Source organism: Pristiophorus japonicus, chromosome 10, assembly GCF_044704955.1.
Source record: "Pristiophorus japonicus isolate sPriJap1 chromosome 10, sPriJap1.hap1, whole genome shotgun sequence".
In the NCBI taxonomy this organism is placed as follows: Eukaryota; Metazoa; Chordata; class Chondrichthyes; family Pristiophoridae; genus Pristiophorus; species Pristiophorus japonicus.
The window spans coordinates 47820521-47844615 of NC_091986.1; the positions used below are offsets into that span (position 1 = coordinate 47820521).

A 24095-nucleotide genomic window follows, 5' to 3' on the forward strand; every position below is an offset into this window, starting at 1 on the left:
ATTCTCGGTGGCAGAGGCGCTTGCTGCCCAGTGCCACCAAGGATGGAGTCGGGCCCAGGGCGGGTTGAAGACCTGAAAAAAAAATCACCAATAAAAAATGTAAAAACTATCCGAAGACTTTCAGGGGACCCCATGCTATTGACATTTTTTTTAAATAAATGTTCACTTACCTTTTTTTCAGGTTCTTCAGCGTTTCCGTCGGGGACAGACCAGCCTCCAGCCAGCAGTCTGCTGCAGGAATCTGGGAGCCCGGCGGACGGGAGGTCAGTTGCGCCACTCGGCCGTCCACTGACATCAGCGGGCGGCTCCCGGTGGCTCTCTCCTCCCACCCGTTCCAGGCCACCTCCAAAGTGGCACTGGCAGAAAGCTAGGCTTTCCATCTGGATGGTCCAGTTACCGCCCATTTAATCGCTAAGATTGAGTTTAACTCTCATATTTGATTATAAATGGAAACTAATGCCCAATTATCACTGCCATAACTTTTGGCATACAATTAATGCTGGGAATTAGCTGAACCGCCCGCCCATATTTTTTTAATAAAATCTGAAGTCATCACTCGTGCTGCCTAGAAGACTGTTTATAATGGAAACTAACTCCCAAATAATCGCGGAGCGCTAATTTCAGCATCTCGCCCATATAATCGCTCGCACAAAAAGACGCTCAAGGAAAACTGCACTCACCTGACCTTAACCCAGCGAGATCAACCATTTTGTAATTTGGAGGACTTTTCATAAAAGGCTGCTTCTAGTTCATGGGAGCATTGAAGTAATTCACGAGTGATTTTAAGGTTGTTTTAAAATCTCTTGAAAACCACCTAATCACATTGTGGTGAATTTTGAGTTTCTATTGCGTTTTTTTTTTTTTAAAGAGGACAATTTAATAATTTTGAAGACATAATAGGGCATTTATAGTAATGGGGCCTGTAATTTCTCAGCCAGTATTGATAACTACTCACATGCTGCAGACTCGAGATGGGAGAAGGTTAATGAAGAGCATTATGTGCCCAAAGAGGTGGCAGACTGCTGAGGATTTACAGGGATAAGCGATCATGCCTGAACTTGTCTGATAACACGTGCCTTAGGAGGCTGCGCTTCCAAAAGGAGGTCATCAGTGAGATATGCCAGCTAATTAAGAGAGATCTGCAGCCTACCAGCACCAGCAGGGCCGCACTGCCCTTTACTGCGGCACTTTCCTTCTATGCATCGGGCTCCTTTCAGGCCTCAGCTGGCGACATTTGCGGTATCTCTCAGCACACCACAAATTGCTGCATTCGGTGATTGAATCGCGTTACGTTCACAGGATAGACTTTATAAAACTTCCCTATGACCAGGGAGGCACACAGTGAGAGGGCTTTGGGTTTCTCGAGAATAGCAAACTTCCCCAAGATGCAGGGAGCAATAAGACTGTATGCACATCGCCCCGCGAAGACCTTTTCAGGATTCAAAGGTGTTTCGGAACCGAAAGGAATTCCATTCCCTGAACGTGCAACTCGTTATCGACCACAAGCAAATAATCATGGCAGTCGATGCAAAATTTCCAGGAAGCAGCCATGATGCGCACATCTTGTGAGAGAGCACCGTTTCTGACCCGTTTATGAGTCAGCCAAAAGGTCACGGTTGGATGCTGGGGGATAAAGGATACGGCCTTGCCAGCTGGCTCATGACCCCCCTCCCCTGTGTAAACACTAGATGGAGGCAGAGAAGCACTACAACAAAAGCCATATAGCCACACACAATATCATTGAAAAGACAATTGGAGTGTTTAGCGACACTTCAGATGCCTGGACCACACAGGAGGCGACTTACAATACCACCCTGAGCAGGTCGCTGAGTTCATTGTGGTGTGCTGCATGTTGCATAATTTAGCTATCAGGAGGGGACAAGAATTGCCAGATGAGACTGCCGGTCCATCTCAGGAGATCGAGGACCTCGGGGAGGACAATCAGGCTGGCATTGACCCCAACCCATCTTAGACTGCACGAAAAGCCCCGTGGTCGTTACGCAGCTGCAAGACTGTTGCGTCAGCAGCTCATAAATGAACGCTTTGCGTGAAGTTACGTTGGTGACAGTTACAGCTGCGTTACGTTACGTTTCATTCTTGCCTGGCCTGGCCATTGCTTGCAAACCTTGTATTGATGTTTAATCTTTGTTATTGGAAGACACTGCACAACAATGTTATGTTAAATAAAAATATTTAATGATTACAAAATTATTTTTATTTTAAACATACATGTGAATATAAACACCCATCTCCTCCCGTCCCCCAGTGATTTTTTAAAAAAAGTTATAAGAATTATAAATATAACACCCACCCACCAAATTTATTAATAACTGAACAATACAAATACAAAAAAAACTGCCCCCCCCGCCGTCCCCACTTGCAGCCATGCCTCGCCTTGCGGCCCCCCCACCCCCCCCCCCACCCACCCTCACCCGGCTTATACCCCCCCTTCTATTCGCATTCACACCAAGCCGCCTTGTAGCAGAGCACCTCGAGCGCTGCTGCTGTGTGGGGGCCGACGGTGGCAGAGTCACAGAAACGTCCTCAGAGTCAGAAGCAACTGCTTCCTCCTGACTCGCATCCGTCGACAAGGGCGGTACGGCACCTTGGGATGCAGTGCCGTAACCCAAGACCACAGCCTGCCGTATAGCATCCATGGAATCGGCCATTCTCTGCATTGCCGCAACCATCTGCAGCATCTCCTCCGAGATTAACGCAGTCAGAGCGGCAATGTGACCAGTTAATCCACCCATTGCCTGGAGGAGCTCTCGACCAATGTCGTCACTCGTCCGAGACAGTTCAACCATGTCTAGATTGACATCTGCCTGTCTGAGAGCAATCCGAGCTCGCCGAACCAACCTCCGCGGGGTCGGCACAGGCACTGAACCACTCGGGGTGCCCGGCTGCAAGGAGCTTGGCCCTGCTGCTTCCTCGGTGGAGGAGGACGTGGCCGCAGGAACATTTGAACAGCCTGCTACAGGCTCATCGTCCATCTCTTCTCTGTCCTCGGTGGACAACAGGACTTGAACGAGCAGTGGAGAAGCTCTTGCCTCATCACCTCCTGATAGAGCCTGGGGACCTAGAAAACATAAATGAGGTCAGTAGAAGAGATGGGGATGCCAGGATGACATAAGAATGCTTACGCTACGCAGGCATCTATACGAGGAGCAACACTACTGCTATAAATATCACTGACAAGACGTCACATATAATTAACATCATGATTGTAATGCAATGCAGATTCTGTACTATGACATTTCATGATCCCATCATTAATTACATAACATTTCATCAATCATATTATACTGAAATGGCATTAAATTACTTTAAATCACTAATGGCTTATACGTTACTCACGTGGCGCAAGAACGGGTTCAGCACCCCACAGGTGGCCGAACGATTATGCACCCCCACTAGCGTCAACGCCCACTCCTCCAGATCCGTGAGCTGGCACAGTTCTGCCGGTCCTTCTCCAGTCCGCCTCTGCTCCGTGCGGTTTTTTGAAATCTTGCGCTGCAAAAGGTGACAAGAGCATGGCATAAGCTCATTGCCTAAGTACTATTAGATATTACTCGATACTATTACTATTACACAACACACAGATAATCCACAATTAGTCACTGCCCTTGCTATTCATCGTTAACGTTATATGGTAATACACTTTGTATGAATTGAATGCATGGTTATATCTACAGTGTGAGAATAAATTTAATAAGATCATGGTTAGGAATTAACGCATGACACCAAGATTACCAGCTTAATTACAATCCAGCAGATATACATTTGGATTAATGAGTCATTGCATCATTACAATTATAATTTTAAATTTAATAAATGTAAAACTTACTCTTCCGGAACCAACAAGGTCGTTCCAGCAATTGCGGCACTGGTTTGGCTCACGGACATCGTGGGCCACCGATGACACTACTTCGGCGATCTCTGCCCAAATTCTCTGAGAATCATGGTGGCGGTTTCCCACGATCACCCCGGGTTAATTGGGCCCAACGAGTTTCCACCTCGTGGACCAGGGCAGCATTTGCCTCTTCGGAAAATCTTTTGGCAAGCTTTCTCCCACCCATCTCTGCAACATCACTCCCTTCATCCACCTCCGCTACCTCACCAACATCACTTAATCCATTTTTTAAATAATTCTCCTTTCAAAAATCACCACTTCTTTCATCAGCTTTCCTCCAACAACTCTATCTCTCTCTCTCTTTCAATTGTTCTGCGCAAGTGCAGATGATCCCTGACCTCAGGAATCGCGGGAAAAGTTAATCACCTAAAAAAAAACACCCATGTGCAGAACGGCCGTTGCATGTCGGAATAAGTCACTACCACCCATTTCCCAACACTACGGCTAACGCCCAAATTAATAAAGCGAAACTAGCGGTTTGTAAAATGGGCGATATTCTGGGATCCTGTAAAATAATAAAGCCACTAACGCCAGAAATATCGGCCATTTTTGGGTGATATTGATGTCAATGGAAAGTCTAGCCCAGAGAGGCAGAGAGAGGCAGAGAGAGAGAGACAGAGAGAGAGAGAGAGACAGAGAGAGAGAGAGAGACAGAGAGAGAGAGAGAGAGAGAGAGAGAGAGACAGAGAGAGAGAGAGAGAGAGACAGAGAGAGAGAGAGAGACAGAGACAGAGAGAGAGAGAGAGACAGAGAACCGGAGGGGGACACAAAACTGAAGGTGGTTGTAAGATGTGGGTGGGGTGAGACTGGTGGGATTTGTAGACAGGGATTTTGAGTTTAATTTAAGTTAACTTGTGGAAAAGAAATAAACTTCGGAACAGATGAGTTGATTCAGTTCCTACCATTTGCTTTGTTCAATTCCACCAATGTTCCGATGTGCACTGGAAGGAGCACTGCATGGTAAGGATCTTTATTCATCACCCTATCAAAAATGTACGCCAAAATAAATGTTACATTTGAGGTTTTGAAGCAATCATGAATACTCTTTAGCTTTACTTAAGCCAGGTGTCAGCGGGCAGCACTCCCACCTCGGAGTCAGAAGGTCATGGGTTCAAGTCCCACTCCAGAGACTTGAAAACAAAATCTGGGCTGGCACTCCCAGTGCAGTACTGAGGGAGCACTGCACTGTTGGAAGGGCAGTACTGAGGGAGCGCTGTACTGTCAGAGGTGCCGTCTTTCAGATGGGACATTAAACAGAGGCCACGTCTGCTCTCTCATGTGGACGTAAAAGATCCTACAGAACTTTTCAAAGAAGAGCAGGAGAGTTCTCGCCGGTTTTCTGACCAATATTTATCACTCAATTGTCATTAAAACAGATTATCTGGTCATTATCACATTGCGGTTTGTGGGAGCTGGCTGAGCGCAAATTGGCTGCCGCATTTCTCACATTACAACAGCGACTACATTTCAAAAAGTACTTCATTGGCTGTAAAAGATGTTATCCCCGACGGGCTGACTGTACTTACATTGAAGTGAGTTTGTAGCACGTCTTGAAATCACAATTGTAGTAATTCCTCTCTGCCACCGACACCACGACATCCAGATTATCCTGGAGCCCATCCACTGACTCGGGAATTAATGTTTCACTCGGTTTATTATACTGTTCGGAAAAAAATAACATTGCAGCATAAAGGCAAAGATGATATTCTATATTAGTGAAGGAACTCAAGCTATTGATAAGACTATTTACAGTTTACCAGGGAGGGAGGAACTGGTGTGAAACTAGTTCTAAAGGAAATGTCCTTTTACCTGTCAAATATCTCCACTACACACAGCCAATATTGGAAGTCTTGTGTCTGTGCGCATTTCCGATCAACATTTCTCTCTATAAATTCCTATGAATGGAAGCTGCTCGTGTAAACTTGTTGTGGTCATTAAGTCCGGTGCAACCCAATACAGGGAGGCGGGAAATCGGTGGAAAGGGTACAGAATCTGTGGTGGGGGTCTGAAGATGATGACTTTCGTCTTCCCGAAATTTAGCTGGAGGAAATTGCAGCTCATCCAAGACTGGATGCTGGACAAGCAGCCGGTCAGCAGAGGCAGTGGTGGGGTCGAGAGAGGTGCTGGTGAAGTAGAGCTGGGTGTGGTTAGTGTACATGTGGAACCAGACATTGTGTTTTCAGATGATGTCGCCGAGGGGCAGCATTTAGATAAGATATCTACCCCACACCAAGTCCCACTCGCCCATCACCTCTGTCCTTGCTGACCTACATTGGCTCCTGGTCTCTCAAAACCTCCAATTTAGAATGGTCTTTAAATCTCTTTATGGTCTTGCTCTCCCCCATCTCTGGAACCTTCAGCCATCAAGGCCTCGCGCTCTGGATTACCCTCTTTAAACCCCTCCATCTCCCCCTGCTCCTTTAAGACACTAAAGGCTAGAAATTCCACATTTAAGAATAGCACCGTTTTTGACTTTATTTGCAATTAACGGCCGTTTTTTAATGCCGAAAGAACGGCAAAAAATAAGGCCCAAGTTTTGCCAAAAGTTTTCCTAATTTTGGCGTAGCGTTAACCCACCGTTTTTAAGAAAGGAGATACATTTTTTCGCGTTATAAATAAGACCCTTTCTGTGCACGCCCAACACTTGAAGCATATACTTGTGGCTTTAAAGTTAAAATGCAGGCGGTAAGATTACTTTGACCAAAAAAGCTTATTTTATTCATTGATGCTGGTGAATGGGGGCCCATTTGATGCTGGTGAATGGGGGTGGGGGGGGTGGTTGGGCTTTTGGGGGAGGGGGGGGGGGGGGGAGGTGGGCAGTATAATTTTCCTCAAGGATCATTTTAAAAGCAAGAAATGTTTCTCTCTCCCTCCCTCCTGCACAGATGCCGTTCAGAACGCCTCAGAGAAAGCCCAGTCATACATTTGTCAATTTTGGGACTGTCAGGAATTGTCTTAGCTAATTCTTCCTTAGATATTGTTCTTCACGACACCTATTATGTAGTAGCCCACTTCCACTATGTATTATCAATAGGAGCAGTATTTGCTATCACAGCTGGCTTTTATTCACCGATTCCCACTATTCTCAGGATATACTCTTCACTCGATTTGAACAAAAACTCAATTCTTAGTAATATTTATCGAAGTAAATTTAACCTTCTTCCCTCAACATTTTCTGGGCTTAGCTGGAATACCACGACGATATTCCAATTACCCAGACGCATATGTCCTTTGAAATACAATCTCCTCAATGGGTTCACTAATTTCCTTAGTCGTTGTGATTATATTCTTCTTTATCATTTGAGAAGCTTTTGCCTCAAAACGACCTCTGTGGAATGACCTCAGAAAACCCCGAGTTGGAAGGATTCCCACTGACCCGATCATGGATGGCAGAGATTTCGGTCACCACCGGACTGTTCACATCCCGTCTCCGCTGCTCACCGGGCTCGGCATGGAGGCACACAGGGTCAGTGTGCCGGCCGGCAGGATCGCTCCCTCTGCCGGACACACGAGCTCGGCATTCGGCTCCCACCTCCCCCGGGCAAGTACCTCTCCTCCCCGGTCTCGGTGCAAGGGCACTCGGGTAAGTCTTGCCTTCCTCTTCCAATGATTTTGAGTAGATTTTATTTTGAAAAGGTGAACATGTGTTAGATGTGGGGCCCACCTTAGAGTTGTTGGAAATGTGTGTTTTAAAAAAAAACAATGATTTTTCAAAACCACGAGAGCTTGTTCAGTACATTTCTGCAGAAGCTCAGTTTCCCAAGATGGCCGCCGTTAACACCTATTTCGATCGGACTCGACCAGGTAAGACAAGCTTTTTCAAATTGGTATTTCACTGTCCTTAAAAATATCCTTACTAGGGAAACTCTCAAAAACGGCGTTATCATTGGTTTTGACGCCAGAGAGACGTCACAAAAACGGTTCTTAACCTTTTTTTTTTAACGACGGCGTTACACCACTAGCGAAACTAGCAAAATGGCCTTAAATTTATTTCGCACCAAAAAAAAACTTTTAACGCCAAAAAATGGTGCTAAATCGATCGTTACGGTGGTGAATTTCTAGCCCTAAGCTTTTGGATCCCGTAATATCTCCATGTTTGGCTCAACGTCTATTTTTTGTCAAACTACCTCTCTGAAGGGCCTTGAAACGTTTTTCTACGTTATCTAAATTGCAAGTTGTTGTAATAGAGCGTGACATTACAGTGGTAAAGTTTGCACAGGCAGTTTCCATTGTAAACGTGGAAACAGTAATTTATAATAGAAATGTAAAAATAAGGACAGTAGGTATGACTTTAAAATGGGGATTGAATTACATCTGAGCGTCTTGATCCAATTATCCCCACACTCTAAACTCGCTTCATCTGAAGACTACTGGACAGCACTCTCGCCTGAGTCAGAAGGTTGTGCGTTCAAGCCCCACTCCAGAGGCTCGAACACAAAAATCTAGGCTGACACTCCAGAGAGAGCCGCACTGTCGAAGGTGCCATCTTTCGAATGAGGTGTTAAACCGAGGCCCAGTCTGCTTTCTCAGGTGGACATAAAAGATCCCACAACCACTATTTTGAAGAAGAGCAGGGCAGTTATCCCCAGTATCCTGGGGCCAATATTACCCCTCAACCAACATAACAAAAACAGATTACCTGGTAACATATTGCTGTTTGTGGGAGCCTGCGGTGTGCTAATTGACTGCTGCATTTCCTACATTACAATAATTACACTTCAAAAAAAGTACTTCATTAGCTGCAAAAGCTTTGGTGCGTCCTAAGGTCATGAAAGGCACTATATAAATGTGATTCTTTCTTTTTTCTTTGTGTGCAGGAAGATGAAGTAATCTTTTGTAAATGTATCCTTTTGAAACAAAGAATCAAATATGCGAAGAATACTATTTTTCCTGATCAAGCATTTTTGGTGTACCACAGAAACCTATTTGACTAATTAGAATAAATGGTGCACTTACCTTTTTCAATTTATTTTCATACAGGAAGTACAGCAATTCACGTTCTTCTTCTGTGCATTGCTTACTGAAAGGCAATGATTCGAGCAGCTCCTTTTCTGGAAAGAAAGTTTTAACTGTGATGATCACAAGTGCCAAATCAGCTCCAGCATACCGCTCATCATTACAAGTGGCCCATTTCACATTAGTTGATTTCTTGGCAGCGGGTTTCCTTCAGTTTTGCCCTCAGCTGTTCATTTTTAAATCGCTACGCACCTAAAGCATCAACTCACATCCAATAAGCTGAAGCAGAAAATGGCAACACCACTTTTAAAAAAACATGATGCTAACTCTTCACAAATCACCGATTAGGCCCCAACTGGAGAATTGTGGCCAATTCTGGGCATCACACTTGAGGAATGACATCACGGCCTTGGAGAGGGTGTAGAGATTTACTGGAATGGTACCAGTGATGAGGGACTTCAGTTATGTGGAGACTGGAGGAAGAGAGGGTTATGGTAATCTAGAACGTACTGCCTGAAAGGCTGGTGGAAGCTGATTCAATAGGAACTTTCAAAAGGCAATTAGATATGTACTTGAAGAGGACTAATTTACAGGCACGAAATCGGATCGCTCTTTCAAAGAGCCGGCACAGGCACGACGGGCCGAATGACCTCCTTCTGTGCTGTATGATTTGATTATGCACAACTGATTTTCAATTTAAAACACTAACTGCACTTTAAGGGAAAGAGAAAGGTTGTAATGCATTAGGTGTGTAATATTTTTAGTTCGAATCCAGTTTGTTAGCCTGCCTTTTCTCTTTAGAGTCTGACTGACCTGCTGATTATTTCCTGGTTTGTTTTAAATTTCAGCTGCACTCAAAATCATGAATTCTAGTTAACTTTGATATTTATTGAGGACCATATTTTATAGCATTGGCCTGAAAATAGGAGCAAAAAGTACAAAGGACACTGACCTGAAACGTTAACTCTGTTCCTCTCTCCACAGTACTACCTGATCTGCTGAATATTTCCAGCATTTGTCGTTTATATTTTGTTTCTTTCGTTGTTCAATATCATCCCTTTTGTCATTTAATCATACCTGTCCTCCACCCTATCACAGACCTCCCCCTTTCATTCTTGTCCTGCCCCTTTTACTTGCTTAAAACTGTTACATCCCTAACTTCTTCCAGTTCTGATGAAAGGTCAATAATCTGATACATTAATTCTGTTTCTCTTTCTACAGATGCTGCCTGACTCAGTGTTTCCAGCATTTGCTGTTTCCATCTGATTAATATGCTCCTGGGAAACAAGTGTCAACATAGAAACATAGAATATAGGTGGAGCAGACCATTCGGCCCTTCGAGCCTGCACCACCATTCAATAAGATCATGGCTGATCATTCCCTCAGTACCCCTTTCCTGCTTTCTCTCCATACCCCTTGATCCCTTTAGCCGTAAGGGCCATATCTAACTCCCTCTTGAATATATCCAACGAACGAGCATCAACAACTCTCTGTGGAAGAGAATTCCACAGGTTAACCACTCTGAATGAAGAAGTTTCTCCTCATCTCGGTCCTAAATGGCTTACCCCTTATCCTTAGACTGTGATAAGGGTCTTTAATAATTGATTCCAACATTTTCCCCACTGCTGATGTCAGGCTAACCGGTCTATAATTACCCATTTTCTCTCTCCCTCCCTTTTTAAAAAGTGGTGTTACATTAACTACCCTCCAGTCCATAGGAACTGATCCAGAGTCGATAGACTGTTGGAAAATGATCACCAATGCATCCGCTATTTCTCGGGCCACTTCCTTAAGTACTCTGCGATGCAGACTATCAGATCCTGGGGATTTATCGGCCTTCAATCCCAATGAGGTTAAGTGTGATTGGTTTTTTAATTTTTGCAATTTATGTTTATGTGGGGTGAGCAAGATATTGGGACTGTATTTTCAAGTTTGTGTTTTTTTCAGCAACTTTTTCTTCCAGGGAAGCCTCTCTCAGGGCGCTCTGAGGTCGGCTCTTCAGCTTGAGATTTTCAGTTGCTCAGCCGGCCTATCGCCTCCCTTAGCGCTCCACCCCACACGCGGGGCCCAGCTGCTGAATTTTGTGGCTGTAGACGCAAGCCGTTTCCCGGCGCATAATTTACCACCTCTGCCGCCATTAGCACTCTAATTAGCCTCCAACCAATTTTCCACCCCATAATCTTTCATCCGTTCACTTACCTTGAATCACTTCAGCGACCCGATTATTCTTATTTTAATTTTGGATTGGAAGATTATGCACACTCCTCACAAAAGGTCAGCTACTGCCCCACCTTTCTAGGAAGATAGGAACAGGAGGGGCCATTCAGCCCCTAGAACCTGTTCCGCTATTCAAATGGTAGATGCATTTAAGGGGAAGCTAGACAAGCACGAGGGAGAAAGGATATTTTGAAGGGGTTAGATGAAGTAGAGTGGGAGGAGGCTCGTGTGGAGCATGAACACCAGCATTGACCAGTTGGACCAAATGGCCTGTTTGTGCTGTAAATACTTTGTAATTAGATCATGGCGGAATCTGTTGCCATTTTGTCCCCGATCAGATTAGCTGAAAGGTTTTTCTAAGTAGCCCATGGAGCTGGGAAAGGAATGGAGAAAGGCTCGAGCAGTTGATTGCCTATAAGAAAGCTCGGGAGGAACAGGCTCCGAACCTGATCAAAGTGCAGTATTTACTATAAATACCTGAATGAACCAAACTTCCCATTAGCTCGTGATCTGACCACAGCTAGTTTCAGCAACCAAAGGAAATGGTAGCAAAGTAACAGGTGCTCAAACCTTCCTGTGCTGTCAACATGTGGTGTGACGTCAATAGGTCAAACGCTTCGAAGCAACACACATCAAGCTTCAGTGCCTCTCTGTAGCTGTTAGTGGCCAGTGGTCTGTTGTCCATAGCATCATAGATCTTCCCTCGCAAAAGGCAAATAGAGCTCTTGATCTAACGAGAAGCATTCCAGGAGGTTAAAAAATAATCAATATTATTCAACGAAAAGCAAGTCAATAAATGCACATCAAACCAAACTACCTTTCCATCAGGTGCTTTACACCATCTATAGTGTAGGTACTAATTATTTTAAAATTACAATCTGTATAATTTGTCAGTAACTAGTATTTAAAATACTTAAAATATGCACAAACAGGAGGAGGTCATTCAGCCCTGCAAGCCTGTTCCACCATTCAATTAGATCTTGGCTGATCTGTATCTCAGCTCCATTTACCTGCCTTTGCTCCATAACCCTTGTCTAACAAAAATCTATTGATCTCAGTCTTAAAATCTCCAATTGTCCCCCCAGCATCCACAGCCCTTTGGGGGGGAATAGAATTAAAGATTTCTACTACCCTTTGTAAGAACAGGTGCTTCCTGATTTCCCTCCTAAATAACCTTGCTCTAATTTTAAGATTATGTCCCCTCTTAAACATACTTAATACTAGATGTACCTAGGAAGCTAATAAGATAGTCTCCGTGTATCAAATAATTCAAGTCATCAGTTAACTTGTCATGTTACACATTGGGAACCATTAACAGAGGAGTACATTTCAGTCACGAGCTTACAAGACGAAGAAGCTTTGCATAATTTATGTTGGAGTCGATGTTAAAGCTGCAGAATAGCAAAAATATATTAACTGTTAAAGGGATTGAATGCAAACCTCCAACCCATGCATTATTTCCATGAATCATTACAAACGCAATAGTTGATATCTGCTCATCTCAAATGTTTGGATTTTATGTTTGAAATTATATTTTGACTTCTCGTCTGGTGTCTTTCGTTCCTCCTTTTCTCTTCTAACTTGCTGCAGTTACTTGTTGCTCTTTTCTTTGTGCAGTGCCTTTACATAAACCTACTAAAGCAGGACAATGCAGCTGGGAGAGTTTTCAAAGAACCATCGGGGTAGATTTTTTATTAATTAATGGCCCAGCAGAGCTGAACGAAGGAAAACCAGGGGTGTTTGTGAAAGGAGCCGTGTTGACATTGCAAGCAGTCACTAATATCATGCCACTCAAATCACTGCTGGCACCATTACTGCTAGTGTATACTGTATGTACAGCACACACATCGACATCCATATACATAGCAACACAAACGATATACACTAACACCAATGGCTCCAGCAGCGATTCGAGTGCCAGTCCACCAGTGACTCCTTGGCAAGTTGACACCGCTCCATTCACAACTTGGGAATCCATTCATCATTTGGGTTGGGACCAGAAACAGAACTGTCTACATTTGTGTTAAACACTAAATTGGAGATTGGAGTGGGGTTGGGGGGGGGGGGGGGGGGTGGAGGTAAAATAACAGGGAACAGGCAAATCAAATGGAATGGGGTCTGAATAGGCTGGGAAGCTGGGCTGGCGACTGAAAAATGGCAATGTGGAAAAATGCAAGATAATGAGACTGGGGGCAAGGGAATATAAACTAGCTGGCTCGAAGGCACAACATAGGGGAGGGATCTGGAGACGCTGGTGGAAAGTTCACTGACACCAACCGTGCCGTGTCCGGCAGCAGCAAAGAAAACTAACCAGATCTTCAGATTGATAGCCAGAGGGATATTGAAGTAGGTGATAATGAACCTATCCACGGCGCTGGTGCAGCTAGACGCAGAGTACTGTGTATAGACACTTCCACCAGGGTCACTGGATGGAGCAGGAATACCGGCCGATTTTTCCCGTACTAGCCCAAGGGTGCTGAGGCTAACTGGAGCACCCAGCTAATTCAGCACAGATCAGGGATCCAACCTGAAGCACTCTGGGTATGATGGCTCAGTGAATATTGGATAAGTTCGTGGAACCAAACTTGGATCCTCAATCCAGGGGGACAATAAGGCAAAGACAAGAAGTGATATTCTTCCGATCGAGCAGCAGCGGCTGTGGTAGAACTGCGACACTCACTGCAGCTGGAGACAATCCCCAGTCAATAGACACATCTTTGATCTTGTTGTCATCTTTATTGTTCTTTTCCAGTATTATCTTGTTGATCGGTTCCTGCATATCCAGAATGTCAAGGGCTTGCTGATATTCCTTGGCTGCATACTTGTGACAGAAAAATAAAAGGAGGTAAAAGATTTAAATACAGCTTTAATCATCAGAGTAGATGTTGTGATACAGGGATATGCTAATGAGCTATTTAAATTCTGCCCTGTCGGGGGGGTCGTCTTTCGGATGAGATGTTAAATCGAGTGGGGCCTGAACCCACCGCCTCCTGACTCAGAGGGTGCAGTGCTGCCTCTGGGCCACGGCTGACATTTATTTAACTAATTAAATATCCTCCCTATTGTTCGATCTGATAGCAAACTTACTTACTGTAGAAAGACAAAAATCAGCGAATGCTTTTAATTAGCATACACAGAAAAAAATCTTGTTCCTTTGCCAACGTGTAACCAGAAACTCAGGCATCGAACAATTTTACACACAAACGTCTTTTCCTTGCCAAGATTAAGTTGGTTTCATTATCACCAAATACCCGTTTATACAGGTTGAACTGCCCTTATCCAGAACTTCCTTATCAAGAACTACCACTCGTCCAGAACCGGGTAGCACATGCACAGAACTCCGACATGAACAAATTAAAATCCTCCCTCGCTGCCGACTCCCGCAATCACTGGCCTGACCCCATGATCCACCGCCCCGCCCCCCCCACCCCCATGATCTCGCTCCCGCACTCCCAGCCCCAAGCCAGCCAGCCCCGATATGCCCTTGCTCAGTACCTGTACCATCCAATTTAACGTGACCACCCCTCGTCCGGAAAAATCCCTTATTCAGAACAAGCGAGGCCCCAGGGTTCCGGATAAGGGAGGTTCAACTTGTACTGGCGAATAAATATGCAGGTACAAGGTGCCGGGCAAGGTGTGTACAGGTGGAGTAGTCAGCCCTCTGGGTCCACCGCTCCTCCGCTGCGGGGCCCCGCCCGCACAGCTCCTCCGCTGCGGGGCCCCCTGCCCCCCTTTCTAATGTTCCGAAATCCGGAATACCCAAACCTGGGCTTGGGTGTTTTTCCAGATTTGTGACGTCAGATAGACGATCGAAAGTCCGAAAAAGCCCGGAATCTAGAACGGCCTCGGCACGAGGGTTCTGGATTCTTGACGCTGCATCTGTATTATCAAACCCCGAATAAAATATTTGATTTTTTGTTTATAGTGAGAAGAATATCATTTATAAATCAAAGAAACACAAAAGAATAGAAAGATTTAAGGATAAGGAATAAAGCGGAGGGTTGGGAACCCACTGCATACCACTTCTGTAACACAGCCAGTCAAGGTGAAATTATGCAGTCTGGAACCATAGACAGACATCTTGGATGCTTCGTCCCTCAACTGGTGGTTGACGAGAAATCCCGGAGTTATCCAAGCCCAAATGTTCAGTACAGCATTGTAAGCGTAAATGAATAGCAAAATATGACTGTCTCCTGAATTAATTAAAGAGTAGTTCTCTGTTTAAGTCTGTTGGGGGGGGGGGGGGGGAATTTCGAGCTTTGGGAACCAGATGTTCAAAGTCCCCTGTTCCTCCCGAGCACGCTACACTCACCACACGTCACCCCTCAAATTATTCAGATATTATGTCTCAAAATGTTATTCTGACTAAAATCTCTCGAATTTGCATTTGAAGGAATCAACACTAACTTTTTCCATCTGTTCCATAGATTAACCACTCACTCACTGAAATATTGGGGCCAAGTTTCGCCCTGAGTTGCTCCTGTTTTTTTGGAGCAACTAGTTTAGAATGGAGTATCTTAGAAATTACAATTCTCGGCATTTAGTTTGCTCCAGTTCTAGTCAGTTAGAACAGTTTCAGTTTGGAACAGATTTTTTTTTCCAAAAGGGGGCGTGTCCAGCCACTTATGCCCGTTTTGAAAGTTTAGGCAGTGAAAACTTACTCCAAACTAACTTAGAATGGAGTAAGTGTAGATTTTTGTACGCTCAGAAAAACCTTGTCTACACTTAGAAAATCAGGCGTAGGTTACAAATCAGGCGTAGGGAATGGTGGGGGGGGTTTAAAAGGGAAGTTTACAAACATTAAACACTTCAGTTTTACAAATAAAGAGCCATCATCAATAATAAATGATAAATACATCAATAAATCAACCAATCAAAAAAAATCAATAAAAAATAAAAAAAAAAAATGTTTTAATCAATAAATAAAACATTTTCTACTTACCGACTGCAGCACCGGGAGTCCTCCGACAGCATGCTGGGACGGCCCCCCCAGTGTGTCTCTGTCAGTGTGTCCGTCCCTCATTCTCTGTTTGTCAGTGTCTGTGTTTCTGACAGCGAGGGGAAGAGATGGGGGGGGGCGGGAAAAGAGAGCGGAGGGGAAGGGGGGGGGAGAAAGAGAGCGGAGGGGAGGGGGGGGGGAAAGAGAGAGGAGCCGAGGCGTGAGGGGAGAGAGGCGTGAGGGGAGAGAGGCGTGAGGGGAGAGAGGCGTGAGGGGAGAGAGGCGTGAGGGAGAGAGGAGGCTGAACGGCCGGGCCCAAGACTTCGGGCTGGATTTACAGCTAGGTGGCGTCGGGTCTCGGGTCCGGGGGAGGGAGGATTGCGGAGATCGGGGGGGTGAGGGGGGTGTCGCGGAAATTCGGGTGGGGTCACGGAGTGGTTGGGGGGGGGGGGGGGGAAAAGAGTCACAGAGGTCGGGTCGGGGGGGTCTCAGGGGTGTAGGAAGAAGAGTCTCGGAGGTCGGGGGGGTCGGGTCGGGGGTGTGGAGCGGAGGTCGGGTCGGGGGCGGGGGAGCGGGGGTCGGGTTGGGTCCGGGGAACGGGAGTCAAGTTGGGTTGGGTCCGGTCGGGTGGGAGGTGAGCCTTAAGGACGCAGCCCCAGTGAGGCCATTCGGCCAGGGCTAGGGGCTGCGTGCTTCGGACCCTTCCCACACAGTTTTGGGCGCCTGTAGCGCGCATGTGCAGAGGTCCCGGCACTGTTTTCAGCGCAGGTACCTGGCTCCGCCCCCACACAGCTCGTGCTGCGCCGCGCCCGGCTCCGGAGGGCCTGCAGGGAGCCGGAGAATCGGTGAGTTTTTTTTAGGCGCACTTTGCGGCACGAAAAACGGGCGTCCAGGTCCGGGCTGCGACGTTTTAGGCGCGGCCCGAAACTTGGGCCCAGTGTTTCTGCAGGTTAGTTTTGAAGGTTACTCCCTTCAAGCGCAGGTCGTGTCCTCTGGTTCTGCTGTTCTGGAAAAGGAGCAACAGCTCATCATGGCCGGCATTATCCAGTCCCTTTCGAATTCCAACATCAGCAACAATATCACCTCCCAACTTTCTCTCTCCCAGTGAGACCATGCTCACTGTTGTTTTCACCGGAAAAGCCAAGCCCGCAGACTAGGAAACCCCAATTTTGATAGGTACATTTAAACAAGACATTAAAATATATTCTACTCACATGACATTGGGCAGCAAAATACCGACAGGCTCCATATAACTGCGGGCAGGAGGGAAAACAAAACAGACATTTGCAGCACCAGTCAATGTAGAATATCCTGCTCAATGTTGCAAACATTTCATTAAAATTACCCAGTGAAGATGCTGTCAATTCACAGCCATCCATCTAGTTAAACTTTTGAAAGAAAATACACTTGAAAACACGACACTGGAGAGAGGGCGGAAGGAGGAGAATACGTTGATCACCGAGTCCTTGATCGGAATTACATCTAGATGATGAGATGAAAGCTTCATAGGCCGAGGGATAGGCTACAGGGCAGAACTGATCGTAATTCAGCAAACCTTGCCAATAACAAACTACAGTACTCAAACACAACAAATTTCAAACTGATGTAGCCTGCAATTTTATGTGCTTTCCCAAGGAAGAATTTAGGAATGGATTAGAATTTCACCTACGAGACAGAAATCTAAGGAGACTAGCAGTAACTGAACTTGCAATGAAATACTCCTCAATTCTGTGTCAAGCAGAGCTATCTATAAAGAATCCAAGGTGCATTATACTACAAGCTCTGAACCGACTCCAGAGCCAAGTGTAGTGAGGCTCCCTCTTGCAGTGCCAGGTCCAGACCGGCTCCAGATTCAAGGCCACGTTTATATTATAACTGCATTATGATTTTCTAAATATCCTATGATTTCCTTAATAATAGACTCCAGCATTTTCCCAATGATAGACGTATGGCTAACTGGTGTACAGTTTCCTGCTTTCTGTCTCCCTCCTTTCTTTAATAGGGGTGTTATATTTGCGGTTATCCAATCCGCTGGGGTCTCTCTAGAATCCAGGGAATGTTAATAGATTACAACCAATGCATCCACTATCTCTGCAGCCACCTCTTTTAAGACTCTAGGAGGGAGAAAGGAATATGAAGAAAGGTTGAGCAGGTTGGACTTATACTCATTGGTGTCTAGAAGATTGAGAGGTGATCTTATTGAAATGTACAAGATTCTGAGGGGGCTTACCAGGATCGATGCAGAGAGTATGTTTCCCCTCATGGGGGAATCTAGAACTAGGGGGCATAGTTTCAGAATAAGGGGTCACCCATTTAAAACAGAAATGAGGAGGAATTTCTTTTCTGAGGGTCGTGAATCTTTAGAATTCTCTACCCGAGAGCGCTATGCAGGCTGGGTCATTGAATATAATTAAAGGTGGAGATAGACAGATTTTTGAAAGGATAAGGGAGTCAAGGGTTATGGGGAGAGGGCCAGGAAGTGAAGTTGAGGCCAAGATCAGATCAGCCATGATCTTATTGAATGGTGGAGCAGGCTCGAGGCGCCAAATAGCCTACTCCTGCTCCTATTTCTTATGTTCTTAGTCGCCCTTAAAATAAATCTGAGGTATTCACTTCAAATCACTCCCTGTGGTAGCGAGTTCCACATTCTCACTACTCTCTGGGCAAAAAAATTATCTGAATTCCCTATTTGACTTCTTGGTGATTATCTTATTATGATGACCTCGAGTTTTGATCTTTCCTGCAAGTGAAAACACTCTCTCTGTGTCTACTCCATCAAAACCTTTCATAGTTTTAAAGACTTTTATCAGGTCACCCCCTCAGCCTTCTTTTTTCGAGAAAAGAGACCCAGCCTGCTCGTCCTTGCCCGATATGTATACCCTCACATTTCTGGTATCATCCTTTATATAATATGGCGAACAGAACTGTACTCAGTACTCTAAGTGTGGTCTAACCAAGGTTCCATACAGATTTAGCATAGCTTCCCTACTTTTCAATTCTAGCCCTCTAGAAATAAACCAGAGTGCTTGGTTTGCTTTTATTATGGCCTTGTTAACCCGTATCGCTAGTTTCAATGATTTGTATAATTGTATTCTGAGATCCTTTGCTCTTCTACCTACTGAGATTCGCATTTTTCAAGTAAGGTGACCACCCAATTTTTCTTCCGAAAATGTATTACCTCACATTTATCGGTATGGAATTTCATTTGCCAATTATATACCCATTCTTCAAGTTTATTAATGTGCTCCTGTAATTTATTGCAGTCCTCCTCAGTATTGACTATCGCCCCCAATTTGGCGTTATCTGTAAATTTAGAAAGTGTGCTTTTGATTCCAAAGTCCAAATCGTTAGTATAAATTGTGGTCCCAGCACTGATCCGTGTGGAACACCACTACCACCTTCTGCCATTCTGAATCGCTACCCTTTATCCCTACTCTCTGCTTTCTGTCTTGAAGCCAGCTAGCTATCCATTCTTCTACTTGTTCTCTGCACCTATTCATTAATCTATTATGGGGTACCTTATCGAATGCTTTTTGAAAATCAAGATAAATTACATCTACTGCATTACCCTTGTCTACTCTCTTAACACTTCAAAACATTTAATGAGGTTGATCAAACAAGACTTTCCCTTTTGAAATCCATGCTGACTATTCATTATTATATTTTTGGTTTCTAGATGTTCTTCCAGTTTCTCCTTTAGTAGGGATTCCATTATTTTTCTGACCACTGATGTTAAGCTGACTGGTCTATAATTCCCTGGACATGTTCTAGCCCCCTTCTTGAATATAGGTATTAAGTTAGCTTTCCACCAGACCTCTGGCACTACACCTTTTTCTAATGAATTATTAAAAGTATAGTAATGCCTCTGCTATCTCTTCCCTAGATTCTTTTAAAATGCATGGACCAGGTGTTTTATCCTCTGAGTTAGATTAGTTTATTTAACATTTCTCCTCTATTTTAAATGCAATAATCTCATTTCTAATCTCATCATCCGACGTCACATCCATCTGTTCTGTCTCCCTGGTAAATACTGAAGTAAAGTAATTATTTAATATTTTTGCCATCTCTCCATCACTGTGATATTATCCTGTCCATTAATGGCACTATTCCCATCCCGACTTTTCATTTTTTTTAAATTTATGGGCTGGATTTTTGGCTCATATGCGCCCCGTTTAGTGCCTGGGCGGGGCACAAAAACAATTTTTGGGTCGCAAAACGGGGCACACAACATTTTGCGCCCAGGCGGAACGCTCGGCAGTGGTTTTGCGGCAGCTCACCCGATGTTTTCAGCATTTGGATGACGTCAGTCGTTGTGCAACACTGCGCTAGCGGCTCGGGCGGAACTTTCGAGCATATCGCCCGATTTAGCGTCCGCCCGGGAACCTGCCAGCAAAAAAACAGTCTCACCCAGGGCGACATCTTTAAAACGGAGGATAAATAAGTTTAATGCTGTTTTGTAAAGATATAATAAAATTGTTCAGGTTAATAAAAATGTAGAAGCTTACTACAGCGCTGATCTTTTCTTTCTGTAACTCAAAACCTGAGTATATCTTTGGCATTTGGAAGGAATAGATAATGTCTCTTTTGACCTTGCTTTCGTCACTAATGATATGTTATTAAATTTTCTGTTCTGATAAAAATTTTTCTTGTGTTTATGGATCACTCTGTCAAACAGATGTTGCTCAGTTCATTGGCATTACTTGGGCTATTTTCTTCTCTTCAAAGCCACCACTGTCCTGGCTGAGATCAGCAAATTTTGCGCAGGCAAGTAGGTTAAGCCTGAGACCTCTATGATCTGCAGACCCGTTTTTAATGTTCCATTTTCTTCATCTAGTGAAAGTGAGAAGACAGGTAGGGAAAGGCATGGCCAGGTGCAGCCTGATCTCACTCATCATCCATACATGTGCAATTTCATGCCAAGTTCATGGCACAGTGGGTGGTTCTGCTGCACAGAAGGGCAGGAAAAAGAGTGGGAGAGCTATAGTGGTAGGGGATTCTATTGTAAGGGGGATATGGATATGCGTTTCTGTGGCTGCAGGGCATTCTGGAGGGGGAGGGTGAACAGCCAGTTATCATGGCGCATATAAGTACCAATGATGTAGGTAAAAAGCGGGATGAGGTCCTACAAGCTTAATTTAGAGAGCTAGGAGTTAAATTAAAAAGTAGGACCTCAAAAAGGTAGTAATCTCACGATTGCTACCAGTGCCACGTGCTAGTCAGACAAGAAATAGCAGGATAGTTAAGATGAATACGTGGCTTGAGGAGTGGTGCAAGAGGGAGGGATTCAAATTCCTGGGACATTGGAACCGGTTCTGGGGGAGATGGGACCAGTACAAATCGGACGGTCTGCACCTGGGCACAACCGGAACCAATGTCCTAGGGGGAGTGTTTGCTAGTGCTAATATGGCAGGAGGATGGGAACCTATGCAGGGAGACAGAGGGAAATAAAATGGGGGCAAAAACAAAAGATAGGAAGGAGGATCGTAAAAGTGGAGGGCAGATAAACCCAAGGCAAAAATCACAAAAAGTGCCACATTACAGCAAAATTCTAAAGGGACAAAGAGTGTTAAAAAGACAAGCCTGAAGGTTCTGTGCCTCAATGTGAGGAGTATTCGTAATAAGGTGCATGAATTAACTGCACAGTCAGCTATTAATGATTATGATATAATTGGGATTACGGAGACATGGCTCCAGGGTGACCAAGGTTGGGAACACAACATCCAGAGTTATTCAACATTCAGGATGGATAGACAGAAAGGAAAAGGAGGTGGCGTAGCGTTGCTGGTTAAAGAGGAAATTAACACAATAGTAAGAAAGGACATTAGCTTGGATGATGTGGAATCTGTATGGGTAGAGCTGCGGAATACCAAAGGGCAGAAAACGCTAGTGGGAGTCGTGTACAGAACACCAAACAGTAGTAGTGAGGTTGGGATGGCATCAAACAAGAAATTAGGGATGCATGCAATAAAGGTACAGCAATCTACATATAGATTGGGCTAACCAAACTGGTAGCAATGCGGTGGAGGAGGACTTCCTGGCATGTATTAGGGATGGCTTTCTAGACTAATATGTCGAGGAACCAACTAGAGAGCTGGCCATCCTCGACTTGGTGTTGTGTAATGAGAGAGGACTAATTAGCAATCTTGTTGTGTGAGGCCCCCTGGGGAAGATTGACTGTAATATGGTAGAATTCTTTATTAAGATGGAGTGGGACAGTGTTAATTCAGAGACTAGGGTTCTGAACTTAAGGAAAGGTAACTTCGATGGTATGAGACGTGTATTGGCTAGGATAGACTGGCAAATGATACTTAAAGGGTTGACAGTGGATAGGCAATGGCAGACATTTAAAGATCACATGGATGAACTTCAATAATTGTACATCCCTGTCTGGAGTAAAAATAAAACGGGGAAGGTAGCTCAACCGTGGCTAACAAGGGAAATTAGGGATAGTGTTAAATCCAAGGAGGAGGCATATAAATTGGCCAAAAAAAGCAGCAAACCTGAGGACTGGGAGAAATTTAGATTTCAGCAGAGAAGGACAAAGGATCTAATTAGGAGGGGGAAAACCGAGTATGAGAGGAAGCTTGCTGGGAACATAAAAACTGACTGCAAAAGCTTCTATAGATATGTGAAGAGAAAAAGATTAGTGAAGACCAACTTAGTCAGAATCAGGTGAATTTATAATGGGGAACAAATAAATGGCGGACCAATTGAACAAATACTTTGGCTCAGTCTTCACTAAAGAAGACACAAATAACCTTCCGGAAATACTAGGGGTTCGAGTATCTCGTGAAAAGGAGGAACTAAAGGAAATCCTTATTAGTCAGGAAATTGTGTTAGGGAAAGTGATGGGATTGAAGGCCGATAAATCTCCAGGCCCTAATAGGCTGCATCTCAGAGTACTTAAGGAAGTGGCCCTAGAAATAGTGGATGCATTGTTCATCATTTTCCAACATTCTATTGACTCTGGATCAGTTCTTATGGATTGGAGGGCAGCTAATGTAACACCACTTTTTAAAAAAGGAGGGAGAGAGAAAACAGGGAATTATAGACCGGTTAGCCGGACATCGGTGGTGGGGAAAATGCTGGAATCAATTATTAAAGATGAAATAGCAGCGCATTTGGAAAGCAGCGACAGGATCGGTCCAAGTCAGCATGGATTTATGAAAAGGAAATCATGCTTGACAAATCTTCTAGAATTTTTTGAGGATGTAACTAACAGAGTGGACAAGGGAGAACCAATGGATGTGGTCTATTTGGACTTTCAAAAGGCTTTTGACAAGGTCCCACACAAGAGATTAGTGTGCAAAATTAAAGCACATGGTATTGGGGGTAATGTATTGACTTGGATAGAAAATTGGTTGGCAGTCAAGAAGCAGAGAGTCAGAATAAACAGGCCCATTTCAGAATGGCAGGCAGTGACTAGTGGGGTGCTACAGGGTTCAGTGCTGGGACACCAGCTATTTACAATATACATCAATGATTTAGATGAAGGAATTGAATGTAATATCTCCAAGTTTGCAGATGACACTAAGCTGGGTGGCGGTCTGAACTGTGAGGAGGATGCCAAGAGGCTGCAGGGTGACTTGGACAGGTTAGGTGAGTGGGCAAATGCATGGCAGATGCAGTATAATGTGAATAAATGTCAGGTTATCCACTTTGGTGGCAAAAACAGGAAGACAGAACATTTTCTGAATGGTGACAGATTAGGAAAAGGGGAGGTGCAACAAGACCTGGGTGTCATGGTACATCAGTCATTGAAGACTGGCATACAGGTACAGCAGGCGGTGAAGAAGGCAAATGGCATGTTGGCCTTCATAGCGAGAGGATTTGAGTATAGGAGCAGGGAGGTCTTACTGCAGTTGTACAGAGCTTTGGTGAGTCCACACCTAGAATATTGTCTTCAGTTTTGGTCTTCTAATCTGAGGAAGGACGTTCTTGCTATTGAGGGAGTACAGCAAAGGATCACCAGACTGATTCCCGGGATGGCAGGACTGACATATGAGGAGAGATTGGATCAACTGGGCCTGTATTCACTGGAGTTTAGAAGAATGAGAGGGGATCTCATAG

General features: G+C 44.6%; 1 protein-coding gene across 1 annotated transcript in view; it reads right to left on the reverse strand.

Annotated features, from left to right (window-relative positions):
- cdc16 (cell division cycle 16 homolog (S. cerevisiae)) overlaps positions 1 to 24095 on the reverse strand; it is a 76849-nt gene that overhangs the window by 43814 nt on the left and 8940 nt on the right. Inside the window, exons 4-9 of the mRNA XM_070891792.1 lie at positions 17240 to 17278; positions 13767 to 13907; positions 11657 to 11816; positions 8870 to 8964; positions 5440 to 5573; positions 4816 to 4895 (exon numbers count right to left, since the gene is read on the reverse strand). Of these exons, the coding sequence (XP_070747893.1) occupies positions 4816 to 4895; positions 5440 to 5573; positions 8870 to 8964; positions 11657 to 11816; positions 13767 to 13907; positions 17240 to 17278 (649 nt within the window). The remainder of the gene's footprint in view (positions 1 to 4815; positions 4896 to 5439; positions 5574 to 8869; positions 8965 to 11656; positions 11817 to 13766; positions 13908 to 17239; positions 17279 to 24095) is intronic.